The sequence below is a fragment of the Panthera tigris genome, chromosome D4, assembly GCF_018350195.1.
Source record: "Panthera tigris isolate Pti1 chromosome D4, P.tigris_Pti1_mat1.1, whole genome shotgun sequence".
NCBI classification, from domain to species: Eukaryota; Metazoa; Chordata; class Mammalia; order Carnivora; family Felidae; genus Panthera; species Panthera tigris.
Genome location: NC_056672.1, coordinates 83,436,747 through 83,451,600, shown reverse-complemented (window position 1 = coordinate 83,451,600; position 14,854 = coordinate 83,436,747). Strand labels below are relative to the sequence as shown.

At 40.8% G+C, this 14,854-nt stretch overlaps 2 protein-coding genes across 2 annotated transcripts in view; one reads left to right on the top strand and one right to left on the bottom strand.

Annotated features, from left to right (window-relative positions):
* Positions 1 to 14: 14 nt before the first annotated feature.
* The window catches only part of PPP6C (protein phosphatase 6 catalytic subunit), a 29,873-nt gene continuing 15,033 nt past the window's right edge, over positions 15 to 14,854 (top strand). The window contains exon 1 of the mRNA XM_042963320.1: positions 15 to 184. Coding sequence (XP_042819254.1) covers positions 110 to 184 — 75 coding nt within the window. The 5' untranslated portion in view covers positions 15 to 109. The remainder of the gene's footprint in view (positions 185 to 14,854) is intronic.
* Positions 13,019 to 14,057, bottom strand: LOC122232924 (mitochondrial import inner membrane translocase subunit TIM14-like). Its single transcript, XM_042963321.1, has one exon. The coding sequence runs from the start codon at positions 13,580 to 13,582 to the stop codon at positions 13,259 to 13,261; it is 324 nt and encodes a 107-aa protein (XP_042819255.1). The 5' UTR covers positions 13,583 to 14,057; the 3' UTR covers positions 13,019 to 13,258.

Sequence of the window (14,854 nt, the reverse complement as noted above, 5' to 3'; positions counted from 1 at the left end):
GGACGTGACGTAGGAAGAGTTCCGGCTTCGGCCTCCGCCGCTGCCGCCGCCGCCGCTACTACTGCCGCCGCCGCTGCCGCCGTCGCCGTCGGGGCTTGTTATTTCTAAAATGGCGCCCCTAGACTTGGACAAGTATGTGGAGATAGCGCGGCTGTGCAAGTACCTCCCGGAGAACGACCTGAAGGTGAGTCCAGCCGGGGCGGGAGCGCTGCTTGCGGGCTCGCCCCTTCCGGCAGTGGGGCTCCCGCCGGCCCGCCCTTCCTCTCTCCGCGGGACCCCCGCCGGCATCCCGTCCGGTCCCGTTCCGGTGGAGGGCCTATTGCGGGGCGAAGCGACCGGGTCAGACCAGGCGTCACGCGGAGAGCGGGAGGGAGCCCAAGTCCCCCAAATGCTGTCCTAGTTTCCTTGGAGGGGATCCCGAGGGATGTCGCGGCCTCTGCCCCAGGGTTGCCCCTCTTGGCCTTCGGACTACCCCAGGGCTCGGAGCCCTGACAGCTTTGCTTGGAGGACTCCTCTCCCCTCTCCCCGACCCCGGTCTCCCGGAGGCCGACCGAGTCCCAGCGGACAGTGCCCTCGGGATGGGGTCATCCCTCAGAAGTGGTGACAGGAGCGTGGGGTGGCCGGCGTCTGACAGGAGATGCCACCGGCTCCCGGAACGCGACCCCAGTGTGTTCAGGTCTCGGCGGAGTGAGAAGACGGTGGGCCAGGGCGGTCGGGTAGCGATGTCAGAGAACGCCAGGTCTTCCCTCTTTCCATACCCCGCGTCCCAATTGCTTGGTAGGAGCGTTGCTTTCCTTCTGCTAATTCAGATAGGAACCCGTTTTCCAGTAGGTTGTTGAGCTAATTTCAGTGTGTAAAGTAGTAGGCCTTCCATGCAAATACTTTTCTGTTCCTTAAGTGTTGTTTCCTCATAATCCCTTCTTAACTCAAGATTTCATTTTCTTGGTTTCCAAAAGGAGACGAGTCGTTCCTTGCTACTGCTTAGTCCGAGTAACAACAGTGCGTGTATGTGTGGGTAAAGAATGGATGTAAGAGAAGAGGAATTCAGTTTGGGGTTTACTGCTTTTCTGACAAGTGTTCCCATGCGTTTGTTAAAACCAGCGCTTAGATGTCTGACAGTGTTTAGCGGTGAGTCCTAGTCCCCGTTTTACGTGTTCAGTTAACTTTGATTTGCTGTGTAGTAAGTGGGTAAACTGTTGATGGTTTTGAGTCCTTTTTTTTTTTTTTCTTTCATCTGTGGATTTAAAGCAGTTTATCTTTGTAAATTCTTTCTCTTAAGGAAGATATTACTGTTTTTTTTCTTTTGCTCTGTTGATACAGGAAGTTGATATTTAACATCAGTCAACAAGTATGCAAAATGTTTAAGGTCACATCAGCTCTGGTGGATGGAAGTTAAGTGTACTTGTTGATTATATGTGCTGTATGATGGGGGAGCCATTCGTGTGCATTTTCCCCTTTTTAATAGGATAATTTGATGAAAACGAGGACAAAGCCGGTACTAGAAATGTAGCTTTTATTTATGTTCATCTGAGTCTTTCAGACATGAGTTTTGTAGCTTCCTTCTGTTATATGCTTTTTTAAGGAAGTGAGGATACAACCAACATTGGGACCTAATTAGTGGAAAACTAACCAGATGTCTTGTGGTAGCGTTGTTAATTCCATAGATGAAGTTGATTTTTTCATACCAGTGATTTGATGTGGACTTTTTTGTTCTTTAGCGCATATAAAGCTGTTTTAAGCTTTGTGTTTATAATTAATAAAACGTTGCTTATTACAATATGTCTTGATATTAATTTGAGATTGGCTGTTGAAATTATTTGAAAGATGATCAGTTGGATTTTCTTTTTTTTTTTCTTTTTTTTTTAAATTTTTTTTTTCAACGTTTTTTATTTTATTTTTGGGACAGAGAGAGACAGAGCATGAACGGGGGAGGGACAGAGAGAGAGGGAGACACAGAATCCGAAACAGGCTCCAGGCTCTGAGCCATCAGCCCAGAGCCCGACGCGGGGCTCGAACTCACGGACCGTGAGATCGTGACCTGGCTGAAGTCGGACGCTTAACCGACTGCGCCACCCAGGCGCCCCGGATTTTCTTTAGGTAAACTTTTAGTTTGATAAACATTGGATTTCCTTCCCATCTTAAGGAAATATAGATATCAAACCATTTCATTTCTCTTTGCAACACTATTGGACTGTGCTTAGTATGTATCTGTTTCTTAATAAAAACAATTTTTTTTTAAAACCTTCTGGGCAACTACTGGGAAGAGAGAATTCTGAATTTTTCTCTGTAAGTGGAGGCTTTTCTTCTTTGTCTTGGAAATGGTTTGATCAGATTAATGTCCTTGTGCTGTTCCTGTCTGGAGTATTTTTAAAGAAATTTAATTTTGTTTCTATTTCTTGGCATGAATTAGAAACTAAAATTAGACAAGCCAAGAAAGTATTTCAGGAGTACCTTTTCTGAGGCTTTAGAGCCAAAATAAAAGATTGTGTCAGAGGAAAAAAAACAAACCATTGGGGCTACTTAATGGTTTGTTCTGGTAGAAAAGACAGCAATTCACCTGTATTTTCAAATTGATTAGAAGTTGGAGGCACTAAATAAAATAATAAATGCATAGGATGTTTTAGATCTAATCACGATTTCTCTATATCTGAATTGGAAGTGGTCAGATCACTAGTACTGGATTGAATGTACAAAGTTGTTTTGTAAGAATAAAGATGAAATATATGAAAGTGAGTGGGCCAAAACATAACCTTTCTTAAAAAAGAGCTCATGTGGTTCTCATCTACAATAAAGATTTCAGAGAGGATCATAGGAGATACAGATTCCATATCTGGCCAAGTGGAAGAACGAATGATAAAGGCAGGTTTACTGAATACTGAAGAATTTTGGGGAGTAGGGATTCTATAGTTTGTAGATTGATCTTTTGAACTGTTCTTAAAGATGACATGCAAGTAAAGAAATTGCACAAGGAACTGTGCAATTCCATAATAACCACTTTTGTGAATTAATAGTTAATGTAATCTTTTTGGAACTCATTTTTGTGTTTAGTTTGAGCCATCTCTGAGTTTTTCATATAAGGCTCCTGGGTCTGCAAAGTTGTATCTTTATTTGAAATGCTTCCATAAAGCTTCAAAAAATTCTGCCTGGATTTTTTCTGAGATTTTGCACCTCCTCATTTCAAACTCTGATTTTATAGATTCTCATCATAAACGGTATGCAACCCATTAGTTTAGTCACTCACCTTAGTGCTTGTGTTATTGATCATTCTGTTTACCTGAGTGGTTTTTCATTGTATCTTTTTCAAGTAAGGAAAATCAAACCCAATGCGGCAGATAGGAATATATTATGGCTTTGTATCGGGCTAGAAGAGTGTCTTCAAGACCCTCTCTGGTAATATCTGCCATTTTGTTTATCTTTTTGGCCACAGAATCAGTCTTCTATGGCTTATGAAAATAGTCTACAACAGTGCTGTCTGGTAGAAATAAAATGGTCAGAAACATGAGCCTCGAAAGGTCAAATTTAAAAAAAATAGAAGGGAATAGTTGAAATTAATCTTTTTTTTTTTTTTTAATGTTTATTTATTTTTGAGACAGAGAGCGACAGAGCATGAACGGGGGAGGGTCAGAGAGAGGGAGACACAGAACCTGAAACAGGCTCCAGGCTCTGAGCTGTCAGCACAGAGCCCGACGTGGGGCTCGAACTCACGGACTGCGAGATCATGACCTGAGCTGAAGTCGGCCGCTTAACCGACTGAGCCACCCAGGCGCCCCTAATCTTTTTTTTTTTAAGTTTATTTATTTATTTTGAGAGAGTGAGCAGGGGAGGGGCAGAGAGGGAGAGAAAGAATCCCAAGCAGGCTCTGCACTGCCAGTGCAGAGCCCATCGCAGGGCTCGATTGACAAACTGTAAGATCATGACCTGAGCCAAAATCAAGAGTTGGATGCTCATCCGACTCCCCAGGTACCCCCCCCTTTTTTTTATCTTAGTAATATTTTATTTACTAGCCACCCAGGTACCCCCCCTTTTTTTAATCTTAGTAATATTTTATTTAACCCAATTTCAACATGTAATCAGTATAGAATTATTAATTTAATATTTTATCCTTTTTGGGGTACTGTCTATGAAATATGTATATTTTACGTTTATGACACATCGACATTTGGACTAATGGCATGCAGCTGTAGATGTCCTATGGAACAGTGCATGTCTCTAATGACTCCCTAGTCCCTTTTCTAGAATTTCAGAGCTAAGAGTAAATCAGAGTTCTTCTAGTTCTGTACCCTTCTTACTTTACTGAGGGGTACTGAGCTCCACAGAGTTTATGATCTGCGTAAGGATGTACACCTAATCAACGAACTAGGTTGGAAAGCCTCCCTATTCAGAGCTCTTTCTGATGCAGTTAATAGCTTTTTTAGGATGACAAATAGTATGCTTTTCTAGGTACATCTTCCACTTTACTTTCCTTTTTACTTCCCATTCTAAGCACATTGGACTGCTCTCTTCTGACAACATGCTCTGTACTTTCCTCCTCCTTTGCTTCTGCTCAGTCTGTTTCTATCACCTACTTTTTAAATACTTACATAACACAAATATTAAATCATTTAATACTCTATGAGTTATGTATAATATTTGCTCCATTTTGTAGACAGGTAATTGAAGCACAGACAGGTTAAGTAACTTTCCAAAGTTAACAAAGCTGGGAAGTAGGTGGAGGAGCTAGGATTCAAACCTAGGCAGTCTGGGTCCAGGGTTCACATCTATAACTATCACTTATATTTCTTCTGTACAGTACCCCCCTTGCCCCTTTTGGGCTCTAGCTCAGATGCCACTTTCTCTATGCAGAGCTCCTGGATTCTACAGTCAGAATTATTAGCAATGATTAGAATGTACATCGCTGCTTACAGTTTTCAGGGTACCTTCATGTTTATCATTTACACAGTTGTGTAAGGCAAAACAAATATCAGAGCCAAGACTTGATGAGGTTTAAGTGGGTTTTGCTATAGTGACTCAGCGGAGTATATACCTGAATTTATTTGCTCTTAAAAATTCCCGTTTTGGGGGGTGCCTGGGTGGCTTAGTCGGTTAAACATCTGACTTCAGCTCAGGTCATGATCTCGCAATTCGTGGGTTCAAGCCCTGTTTTGGTCTCTGTGCCTAGAGCCTGCTTCGGATTCTGTCTCCTTCTCTCTGTCTTCCCCTCCCCCGCTTGCACGCTGTATGTGTGTCTCTCTCAAGAATAAATTACCATAAAATTTTTTTAGAAATCCTGTTTGTTTGTTTTTTCCTGCACTGACCTTTGCCACATAGCACCTTATTGTTCCACTTTACCACTCTGTCTTCTGTGGTAGGAGATATGTCAGTCTCTACTAGACTGCAAAGCTTATATTTTTTCTTCTTCTTCTTCTTCTTTTTTTTTTTTTTTAATTAGAGAAAGTGCAAGCAGGGGAGAGAGGCAGAGGGAGAGAGAATCTTAAGCAGACTCCACACTCAGCGTGGGGCCTGATGTGGATCTTGATCCCATGACCCTGGGATCGTGACCTGAGCCGAAATCAAGAGTTGAACACTCAACTGACTGAGCCATCCAGGTGCCCCTAGACTACAAGTTTCTTGAGGGCCAGGATCACGTATGTTTATTTTTGTATTCTCCATAGTCTTAGAGAACACTGCATTGTATGTGATAGACAGGTAGTTAAGGTTCGTTGAATTTAGTTGTATACTGGTTTTTGGGGGCGCCTGGGTGGCTCAGTTGGTTAAGCGTCCAGCTCTTGATTTCGGCTCAGGTCATGATCTCGTAGTTTGTGAGTTCAAGCCCCGCATCAGGCTCTGTGCTGAGAGCACGGAGCCTGCTTAGGATTCTCTCTCTCCTTCTCTCTCTGCCCTTCCCCTGCTTGTGCACGTGTTCTTTCTTTCAAAATAAATAGACTTAAAAATAAAGTAAAGTATAGGGGCACCTGGGTGGCTCAGTCGGTTAAGCGTCTGACTTCAGCTCAGGTCATGATCTCGTGTTCGTGAGTTCAAGCCACGCATCGGGCTCTGTGCTGACAGCTCAGAGCCTGGAGCCTGCTTCAGATTCTGTCTCCATCTCTCCCTCTGCCTGCCCACCCCCCACATTCTCTCTCTCTCTCTCTCTCAAAAATAAACATTAAAAATTTTTTTTAATGTAATTTTATACCGTTTTACAAACACACATTTCTTCAGATGTCTCCTTTTGTCAAGTACTGTTCCCTATGGGTGCTAGAGATAGAATCTGATACTTCTCTCTACCTTTGAGGGGCTCTCAATATAGTAAAAGAAATAGATAAACAAATGATTATTGCATGGTGTGTTAGGTGATATAATAGAGGGCTGTTCAGGATATTGAGGAGCATATTAAAAGCAGCATCTAACTGGAGCCAGAGATGATTTCACACAGAAGGAACAATGAGAGGATGAGCAGAGTTTGTTCAGGTAGACAAAACAGGAAGGAAAGAATGTTCAAGCAGAATAAATACCATATGCAGTGGTATAGCTTAATCTGAAAGAACATGACCAGTTCAGGGAACTTCTAGTGGTTTGGTTGGCTGGAGATGGTGCTTGGAAGGCAGGCAGAGGCCAAATCATGGAAGATTAGGCTGATAAACTTGGATTTTTGTCTTTTAGGTGGTATATGTATAAACACTTTGAAATGCTTTTATATTTTAGGGGAAAACAAATCATACTGTGACTTTGGGATGTTGTTTAAAATATAGCTAACTAAAGAGAAAAGTAGATTCAAAGAAAACTGTTACAGGAATACACTGTATTATAGTGTATACAACATACACTGTTGTATGTGGTGGGAATATGACAAAAATCATGAAGATGTTACCTGAATAGAGTTTTGGAAACACTGCCATAGACAGAGGAGTACCTTTGAGAGATTTTTAAGGAGGACTGTGACAGTAGGTTTTAGAAATCGGGGCGCCTGGGTGGCTCAGTCGGTTAAGCGTCTGACTTCAGCTCAGGTCACGATCTCGTGGTCCATGAGTTAGAGCGCCGCGTCGGGCTCTGGGCTGATGGCTCAGAGCCTGGAGTCTGCTTCCGATTCTGTGTCTCCCTCTCTTTCTGCCCCTCCCCCGTTCATGCTCAGTCTCTCTCTGTTTCAAAAATAAATAAAAACAGTAAAAAAAAAAAAAAATTAAAAAAAAAGAAAAGAAATAGTTTGGCAGCATTTGTAGACCATGGTTTGGAATGGGACAAAAATGTCACAGAAGCGGTAGGCCGAATGACAGGAGATTTTGACGTAAGACAGTGACAAGTGATTGTGGTGTTTAAAAGGAGATGGGAGCGCCTGGTTGTCTCAGTCAGAAGAGCATGCGACTCTGACCTGTGGGTAGTAAATTCAAACCCATGTCCCATGTTGGGTTTAGAGATTACTAAAACAAAATAAACTTCAAAAAAAACAACTAAATAAAAGGAGATGAAGAAGGTACAGTAGGACCTGTTGACAGGTTAGGTCTAGGTTACGAGAAAGAGAGGAGTTCAACGTAACCTCAGTTTCTGGCATAGATTACTTAGTAAATACTGAAACTAGATTAAGGAATGTAAGGGAGTTTGGTTTGGGCCATACTGAGTTTGAGATGCTGCCAAGTCAAGACATCGAGGTAGAGATGGCCAGAAGACTGTTAGATACACAGGCTGGTTAGGTAACAAATATTTATTGATTGTCAAATGTGTTTTCAGACACTAATAGTTCTAATAGTTTTAACTCAAGAGAAAAGTCTAAACCAGTGGTTCTGAACTGGGGGTGATTTTGCCCCTGAGAAGATATGTGGCAGTGTCTGGAGACGTTTTTGATAGTCACAGCTAGGGAGTTACTGTGGGTATCTAGGGGGTATAGAGGCTAGAGATGGTGCTAAATATCTTATAATGCACAGGACAGCAGCCCCTCACAACAAAGAATTATCCATAGTGCCATGGCTAAGAAACTGTGGTTTAGGTTGAAGATACAGATACTCCCTTCTGCATTGTAAAGGTGTGAATGTTCTTGTCATTTTGGATTCCAGCTCCTCATTCCCAGTGGTTTGTAGAAGTTCTATACAAAGGCTATATAAAAAATAATTTTAGATAGATATTTGTTTCTTAAGCCAAGAGATTTTATAAATACCAGTATGTTAAAGGAAATAGTATGCTTTAGCTAACAAGAGCAGCTAAACATAGAATTACAAAATTTAAAGCCCAGTGTTTTAAATTTGAGGGGCAAGAGGGAACAGGAAGATAGGAGCAGAGAACAGAATGGAACCTGGACTATCTTGAGGGAAAGGTAGAGAAGGGAAATAGGTTCATCTAAGAAGGGGGCTATGAACCCTTACTTGTCCAAGGATTGGGAATTCATTGGGCACTGTGGGGAGAGATGGGTGTAGTTTGCCCTAAGATTGGGGAAGATTGAGAATCCTGCCTCAGTGACTGTTTTGGAGCAATAAGAGAAACCACACTGCATACAAACTGAGCAGTAGAACAAAGCTGTAAAGGGCTTTGGAAGAAAGGGTCGTGTGTCTTCCCCATGGCAAGGGTACACTCCTTGAGGCCACTGTGTGTGTAGTTGGCTGACTCATGTAGAGTTTGTACTGAGATTTCATAGACTTCTTACTTTGTATGTGCTTGGTTTGAACTTGTAAGCTACTGCTGAACTGGAGAGATGAGAGGAAATAGCTTTGGCTTAGAGATTCAGCTCTTTAAGTCCTCATTTGGAACCACAGAAGTGTCAGTGACAAGAGGCAGCTGTTATTTTACTCCAGGTAGTGTGCCTGGCCTTGGGTTGAAGATGTTGCCTAAGTAGTTTACATGTGTTCCCTAGACACTCACCAGCTTTTAAGATTGGCAAGGTTTCACAGTAATGTTCTTGAGTTTATGGTCTACTGTCACTTTCAGATGAGCCCTGAGGGGTATGGGCCGGTCACTAGGGGTGGCTAGCAGTTAAGGGGGCATTATGGGGTAAGAGAGCCAGACATATGTGGGTGCAAATTCTGGCACATTCAACATGGGAATCATGGAGTCTCTCAGGAATCTGTGCTGTCATTAGTTTCAAAATGTTAATGATATCTTACCTTGTTCCCAAAAGAATATAGAATGGCTTATGAAGCGCATTCAATATAGCAAGGTAAATTACATTTAGAATAAGTAAGAAAAATGAGACAAAGAATGTAAAGATAGGAAACCAAGATGGAGCCAGTGGTAAAAGTAAGAATTGTATACAAAATAAAAGCTGTGATGACTAGATTACTTCTTTGAGATTAAGTCCTAAGTTTTCTAGGAGTCTACTGAAAGACAGAAACTGATCAGTTAAAAAATTCACCAAAGATTTGTCTTTGTCTCAAAGGTGCAAACACAATCTTCTCAGGGAAATCACACCTATCCCTGATAGAGGGAGCAAAGAGACATTCCTCCATTGGGTCCTCCTTGAAGGTAACTGTTTAATAATAGCATCCTATGCACCTTGTTTATAGTCTACACAGTGACCAGCTCTGTTTCCTAGAATGTCCCTTACCACAGTTGTATGGCATGATGTTAGAGTATAAATTTGGGAGGTGCGCCTGGGTGGCTCAGTTGGTTAAGCATCCGACTCTTGATCTCAGCTTATGTCTCCATCTCAGGGTCATAAGTTCAGGCCCTGCATTTTAGGATCCACATCAGGTGTGGAGCCTACTAAAAAAATAATAATAAATAAAATATATATGTATATGTATATCTATCTATCTATAGAGAGAGTGTTGTAATTTGGGAAAAAGCAATTGGGAAAGGAGGGTAGTATAATGCAGGGTGAGGACAGGCCTCCTTGAAGGACAGATTGGCTTAATTCAGGATGGAGTTTGTAGTAGGTTTGTAGGTTTGTTTGGGTAACATTTTAGTAACTGATCCTCAAAGGGATGTACACAGTGGAGCCTCCAAATTTACAAGTAACTAACAGTTTCGTGAGAGTGGGCAAGTAGCCTGATCAACATGGTAGGAAATAGAGAACTTTTCCAGAGATGCATTATGGAGAGAAGAATGGGAGGTAGCTTCTTTGGCAGCTTGTGTCAGAGGATGTATTGGGGGAAACATTGAAACTCCTGGTATGGGTTCCGACCTTCACAGATGGAAGTTTGGCCTTTTCTTAAAAGGTGTAAAATCCAGAAGGGAGTGTGAATGAGGCAAATGCCTGAAAAGATGCAGGCCTCATGGGCAACACACAGAAAACTCTGCCCAGTCTTATACAGATCAGCAAAGTACTTCTATAAATACATTGGTGAAATTCTCTTTGAGAAGGTTTGGTGAGTGTACTTGAAAAAATAGTACAAATATTAATTAGACAAGGCATTATATCTAAATAAGGTGGGTGAGGTCCCAAGATAGGTACTTTAAAACATCACTGTAGGGGTGCCTGGTGGCTCAGTCAGTTAAGTGTCTGACTTCAGCTCAGGTCATGATCTCACAGTTTGTGAGTTCTAGCTCCATACTGGACTCTGTGCAGAGCCTGGAGCTTGCTTTGGATTCTGTGTGCCTCTCTTTCTGCTCCTCCCCTGCTCACGCTCTGTCTCTCTCAAAAATAAACATTAAAAAAAATTAAAAATCATTATATTCTCTTATTTAAAAAAATTGTATAATATCAGAAAAAACATTTCAGAAATGTTTGAAATTGGAAGAGCAGCCATCTCCATAAGGAGTGATTTTAAGTGGTTTTTATCAAGATGGTTATTATTATTATTATTATTATTATTGTTTACTTTTGAGAGAGAGAGAGTGCATGCATACACATTGGGAAGGAGCACAGAAAGAGGGAGAGGGAGACTCCCAAGCACGCTCCACATTGTCAGCACGGAGCCTGATGCGGGCTTGATCTCACAAACTGTGAGATCATGACCTGAGCCAAAATCAAGAGTCAGATGCTCACGTGACTGAGCCACTCAGGTACCCCTAATTATTATTATTATTGTTTTACAGTAACAGGTTATGTATATACATAAAGACATATATATATATGTATATATATATATAAAATAGACTTATTGAGTAATTTATATCATAAAATTTAATTTATTTGTAAAAGTTTTTTAATTTTTAAAATATTTTATATTTATTTTTAAGATTATTTCTTTATAAAGATGTTATTAAAATTTTTTTTAATGTTTATTTTAGAAGGAGAGACAGAGTGTGAGTGGGGGAGGGGCAGACAGAGTCGGAGGCACAGAATCTGAAGCAGGCTCCAGGCTCCAAGCTGTCAGCACAGAGCCTGCTCAGAGCCCGACATGGGGCTCGAACTCATGAGCCGTGAGATCATGACCTGAGCTGAAGTAGGATGGTTAACTGACTGAGCCACCTAGGTGTCCCTATAAAAGTATTTTTATGTAATATCTACATCCATCATGGGGTTTGAACCCACAACGCTGAGTCGCATGTTCTTGCTGACTGAGCTAGCCAGGTGCCCTTGTTTATTTATTTTTAAGTTTTTAATTTTAAAAATCTTTTTAAAATATATATTATTAATTTTTTATGTTTATTTATTTATTTTGAGAGGGGTGGGGAGGGGCAGAGAGAGAGGGAGAGAGAATCCCAAGCAGGTTCCATGCTGTCAGTGCAGAGCTTGATGTGGGACTTGATCTCACGAACTGTGAGATCATGACCTGAGCTGACACCAAGAGTTAGGTGCTTAACCGACTGAACCACCCAGGCACCACCCTCCTTCTGGGTCATGTGTTATATAATTCATTGTACACTTATTATGTATAGATCGAGGATATAACTGTGTATGTATGTGTATAAAACTCTGCAGAGCACTTTGCATGCACTGTCTCATTTAATACTTAGAATATCCCCAGGTAGGTGTCTCTGTTTTGTGGATGAAGAAACTGAGACACAGAAATCAAGTAACTTGCTCAGGGACACACAGCTAAGTAATGGACAGTAAGCTAAGTAATCTGTAAGAGATAGAGCTGATTGTTTGGCCTCTGGTCTTTTTTTTATTTCAAAGGCTGTGCTCTTAACCTCTGAACTATGCTGTGGCATTAATTGGTGTGCCCCTTTTCTATCTTAGAGGATAAAATAATCTGGGATTAGTACTTGTTGATTAGGAATAAAGGAGTATTGCCTCTCAGCCCTATGCTGTTTCTCCAAAATTTGACCTTGCAGTGGCATTGAATATAGTTGATCACTCACTCCTCTTTTTCTTTCTTCTTCTTCTTTTTTTTTTTTTGTCCCCGCCCTTGATCACTCCTCTTTTGAGTCCATTTGTTTACTGGACTTCCAGGATACCACATTGTAATGGTTGCCTTTCTGTCTCACCAAGCTGTCTCTTTCGCTTTTTCCTTCTTTTTTGCCTAACTTTTAAATATTGGTATATCTGAAGGATCATTTATTGATCTTATCCTTTTCTCTGCTTGTAGCTACCACTTTAGTTATATCTTCTAGTCTCATGTATGTATGTATGTATGTACGTATGTATGTACGTATGTACGTACGTATATCCTGACAATCTCTAAATTGGTCTCTCTGACCCATAGCCTTTTCCTTGAACTCAAAACTCATTTGATCACTTGTTTACAGCACATCTGAGGCACTTGGAAATCTGATAGGCACCTCAGACTTAATATGTCAAAATCAGATTCTTCTAGCCAAATAGTGGAAACAACCCAAATGTCTAGCGACTGGTGAATGGATAAGCAAAATGTGGTAAATACATACAATGGAATATCATTTATTTATAAAAAAGAACAAAATAATAACAGGTTACAATATGGATGGACCCGAAAAGCATTATATTAAGTGTAAGAAGCCAAAAGGCCACAAAAGGCCACATGGACAGGAGCACCTGGGTGGCTCAGTTGGTTGAGTGTCCAACTTCTGCTCAGGTCATGATCTCATGGTTTGTGAGTTTGAGCCCCTCATCAGGCTGTCTGCTGTCAGTGCAGAGCTCACTTCAGATCCTCTGTCCCTCTCTGCCCTCCCCAGCTTGTGCTCTTGCACTCTCTCTCAGAAATAAACAAACATTAAAAAAAAAAAAAAAAAAAAGGCCAGATGTCCAGAATGGACAAATCCATGGAAACAGAAAGTAGATTGATTAGTAATTGCCTAGTGCGGTGGTGTGGAGTTGTGGGAAGTGACTACCACTGGGTACATAGTTTTTTAGGGCTGATGAACATTTTTTTTTTAGTTTGTAGCTTGAGGCATTTTATTCTAAAAAGCTGGCACTTGTATACATAAACTAACAAGAACTTAAAATTCATCACGTTTACTTCATTTTTTAGCTCGACCTTCTAGTAAATCTTTAGCTTTCATTGATTTTGGCTGCTATATAAGGAGATCCTTCCTTGTCTGGGTGATTTAAAAGCATAATTTGTTGATGAGCATCTCTTATTTTTCCTTTATTGGCAGTAGGGCTTACACCTAGTATTAATGCTGCTGCTTGTTTTGTTATTTTGGATTCAAACCCACCTCTGTAATAGCCATCACTGAAGGCAGAATTTGGTAGACTTTGAAAAACTTGTTTTACTTGAGGTTCCATATTGTGTTTCAAGGCTTGCAAAGCATAACGGCCTGCAAATCCTGCAGCAGCAACAGTCAGTCTGACTGCTGCCGCTGCACTGGCCATGGCTTTGGCTTGGTTCCCCCACCTCCACTGAGAGCGTGGTCCTTCCCTGCCCAGAGTTTGCAACCAACCAGTTCCCACACAGTGATGAGGCCACCACCAGCAGGCACCGAAAATGTTCTAAAATTAATTACAATGATGGTTTCCCAACACTGAGTATACTAAAAAACAACTGAATTTTGGAGATATTTTTTGGTATGTGAATTATATCTCAATGAAATTGTTGAAAATCGAATTCTTCATTCCCCATCCCTCAAACTAAACTCAAACAAATCAAAACAGTCTGCTCATGAAAGAAATCATTGATAAATTAGACTTCATTAAAATTAAAAACTTTTACTTTGTGAAAGACATTGTCAAGAGAATGGGAAGATAAGCCACAGACTGGGAGAAAAATATTTGCAAAACACTCATCTGATACCAGACTTTCATCCAAAATATGCAAATCAGGGGTGTCTGGGTGGCTCAGTCAGTTGAGCATCCGACTTAGGTGCAAGTCATGATCTCACAGTTTGTGGGTTTGAGCCCGATGTCGGGCTTTGTGCTGACAGTTTGGAGCCTGGAACCTGCTTCAGATTCTGTGTCTCCCTCTCTCTCTGCCCCTCCCCTGATCACTCTGTCTCTCAAAAATGAATAAATTTTAAAAAAAGTTTTTTAAAAAATATGCAAATCAAAGAACTCTTAAAATTCAATAATAAGAGAACTGCTCCATTAATAAATGGGCCAAAGACAGGAGCAGACACCTCACCAAAGAAGATATACAAATGACAAATAAGCATCTGAAAAGGTGCTCCTCATCATGCATCATTAGGGAAATACAAATTGAAACAACAGTGGAATACCACCACAAGACTATTGGAATGACCAGAATCCAGAACATTGACAACACCAAATGTTAGCAGAGTTGTGGAGCAGCAGGAACTCTCATTCATGCTTAATGGGAATGCAAAATAATATAGCCACTTTGGAAGATTGGCAGTTTCTTACCAAACTCTTACCATATGATCTAGCAGTCATGTTCCTTACTATTTGCCCAAATTAATTGAAAACTTATGTTCACCCAAAAACCTATATATGGATGTTTATGGAAGTGTTATTTATAACTGCTAAAATTTGGAAGCAACCAACATGTCTTTATTAGGTGAATGGATAAATAAGTAGGTACACCAAGATAATGGAATATCATTATTATTTTTAAAATTATTTTTAATTTGATTTATTTATTTTGAGAGAGATTGAGAGAGAAAGCAGAGGGGCGGAGAGATAGGGTGAGAG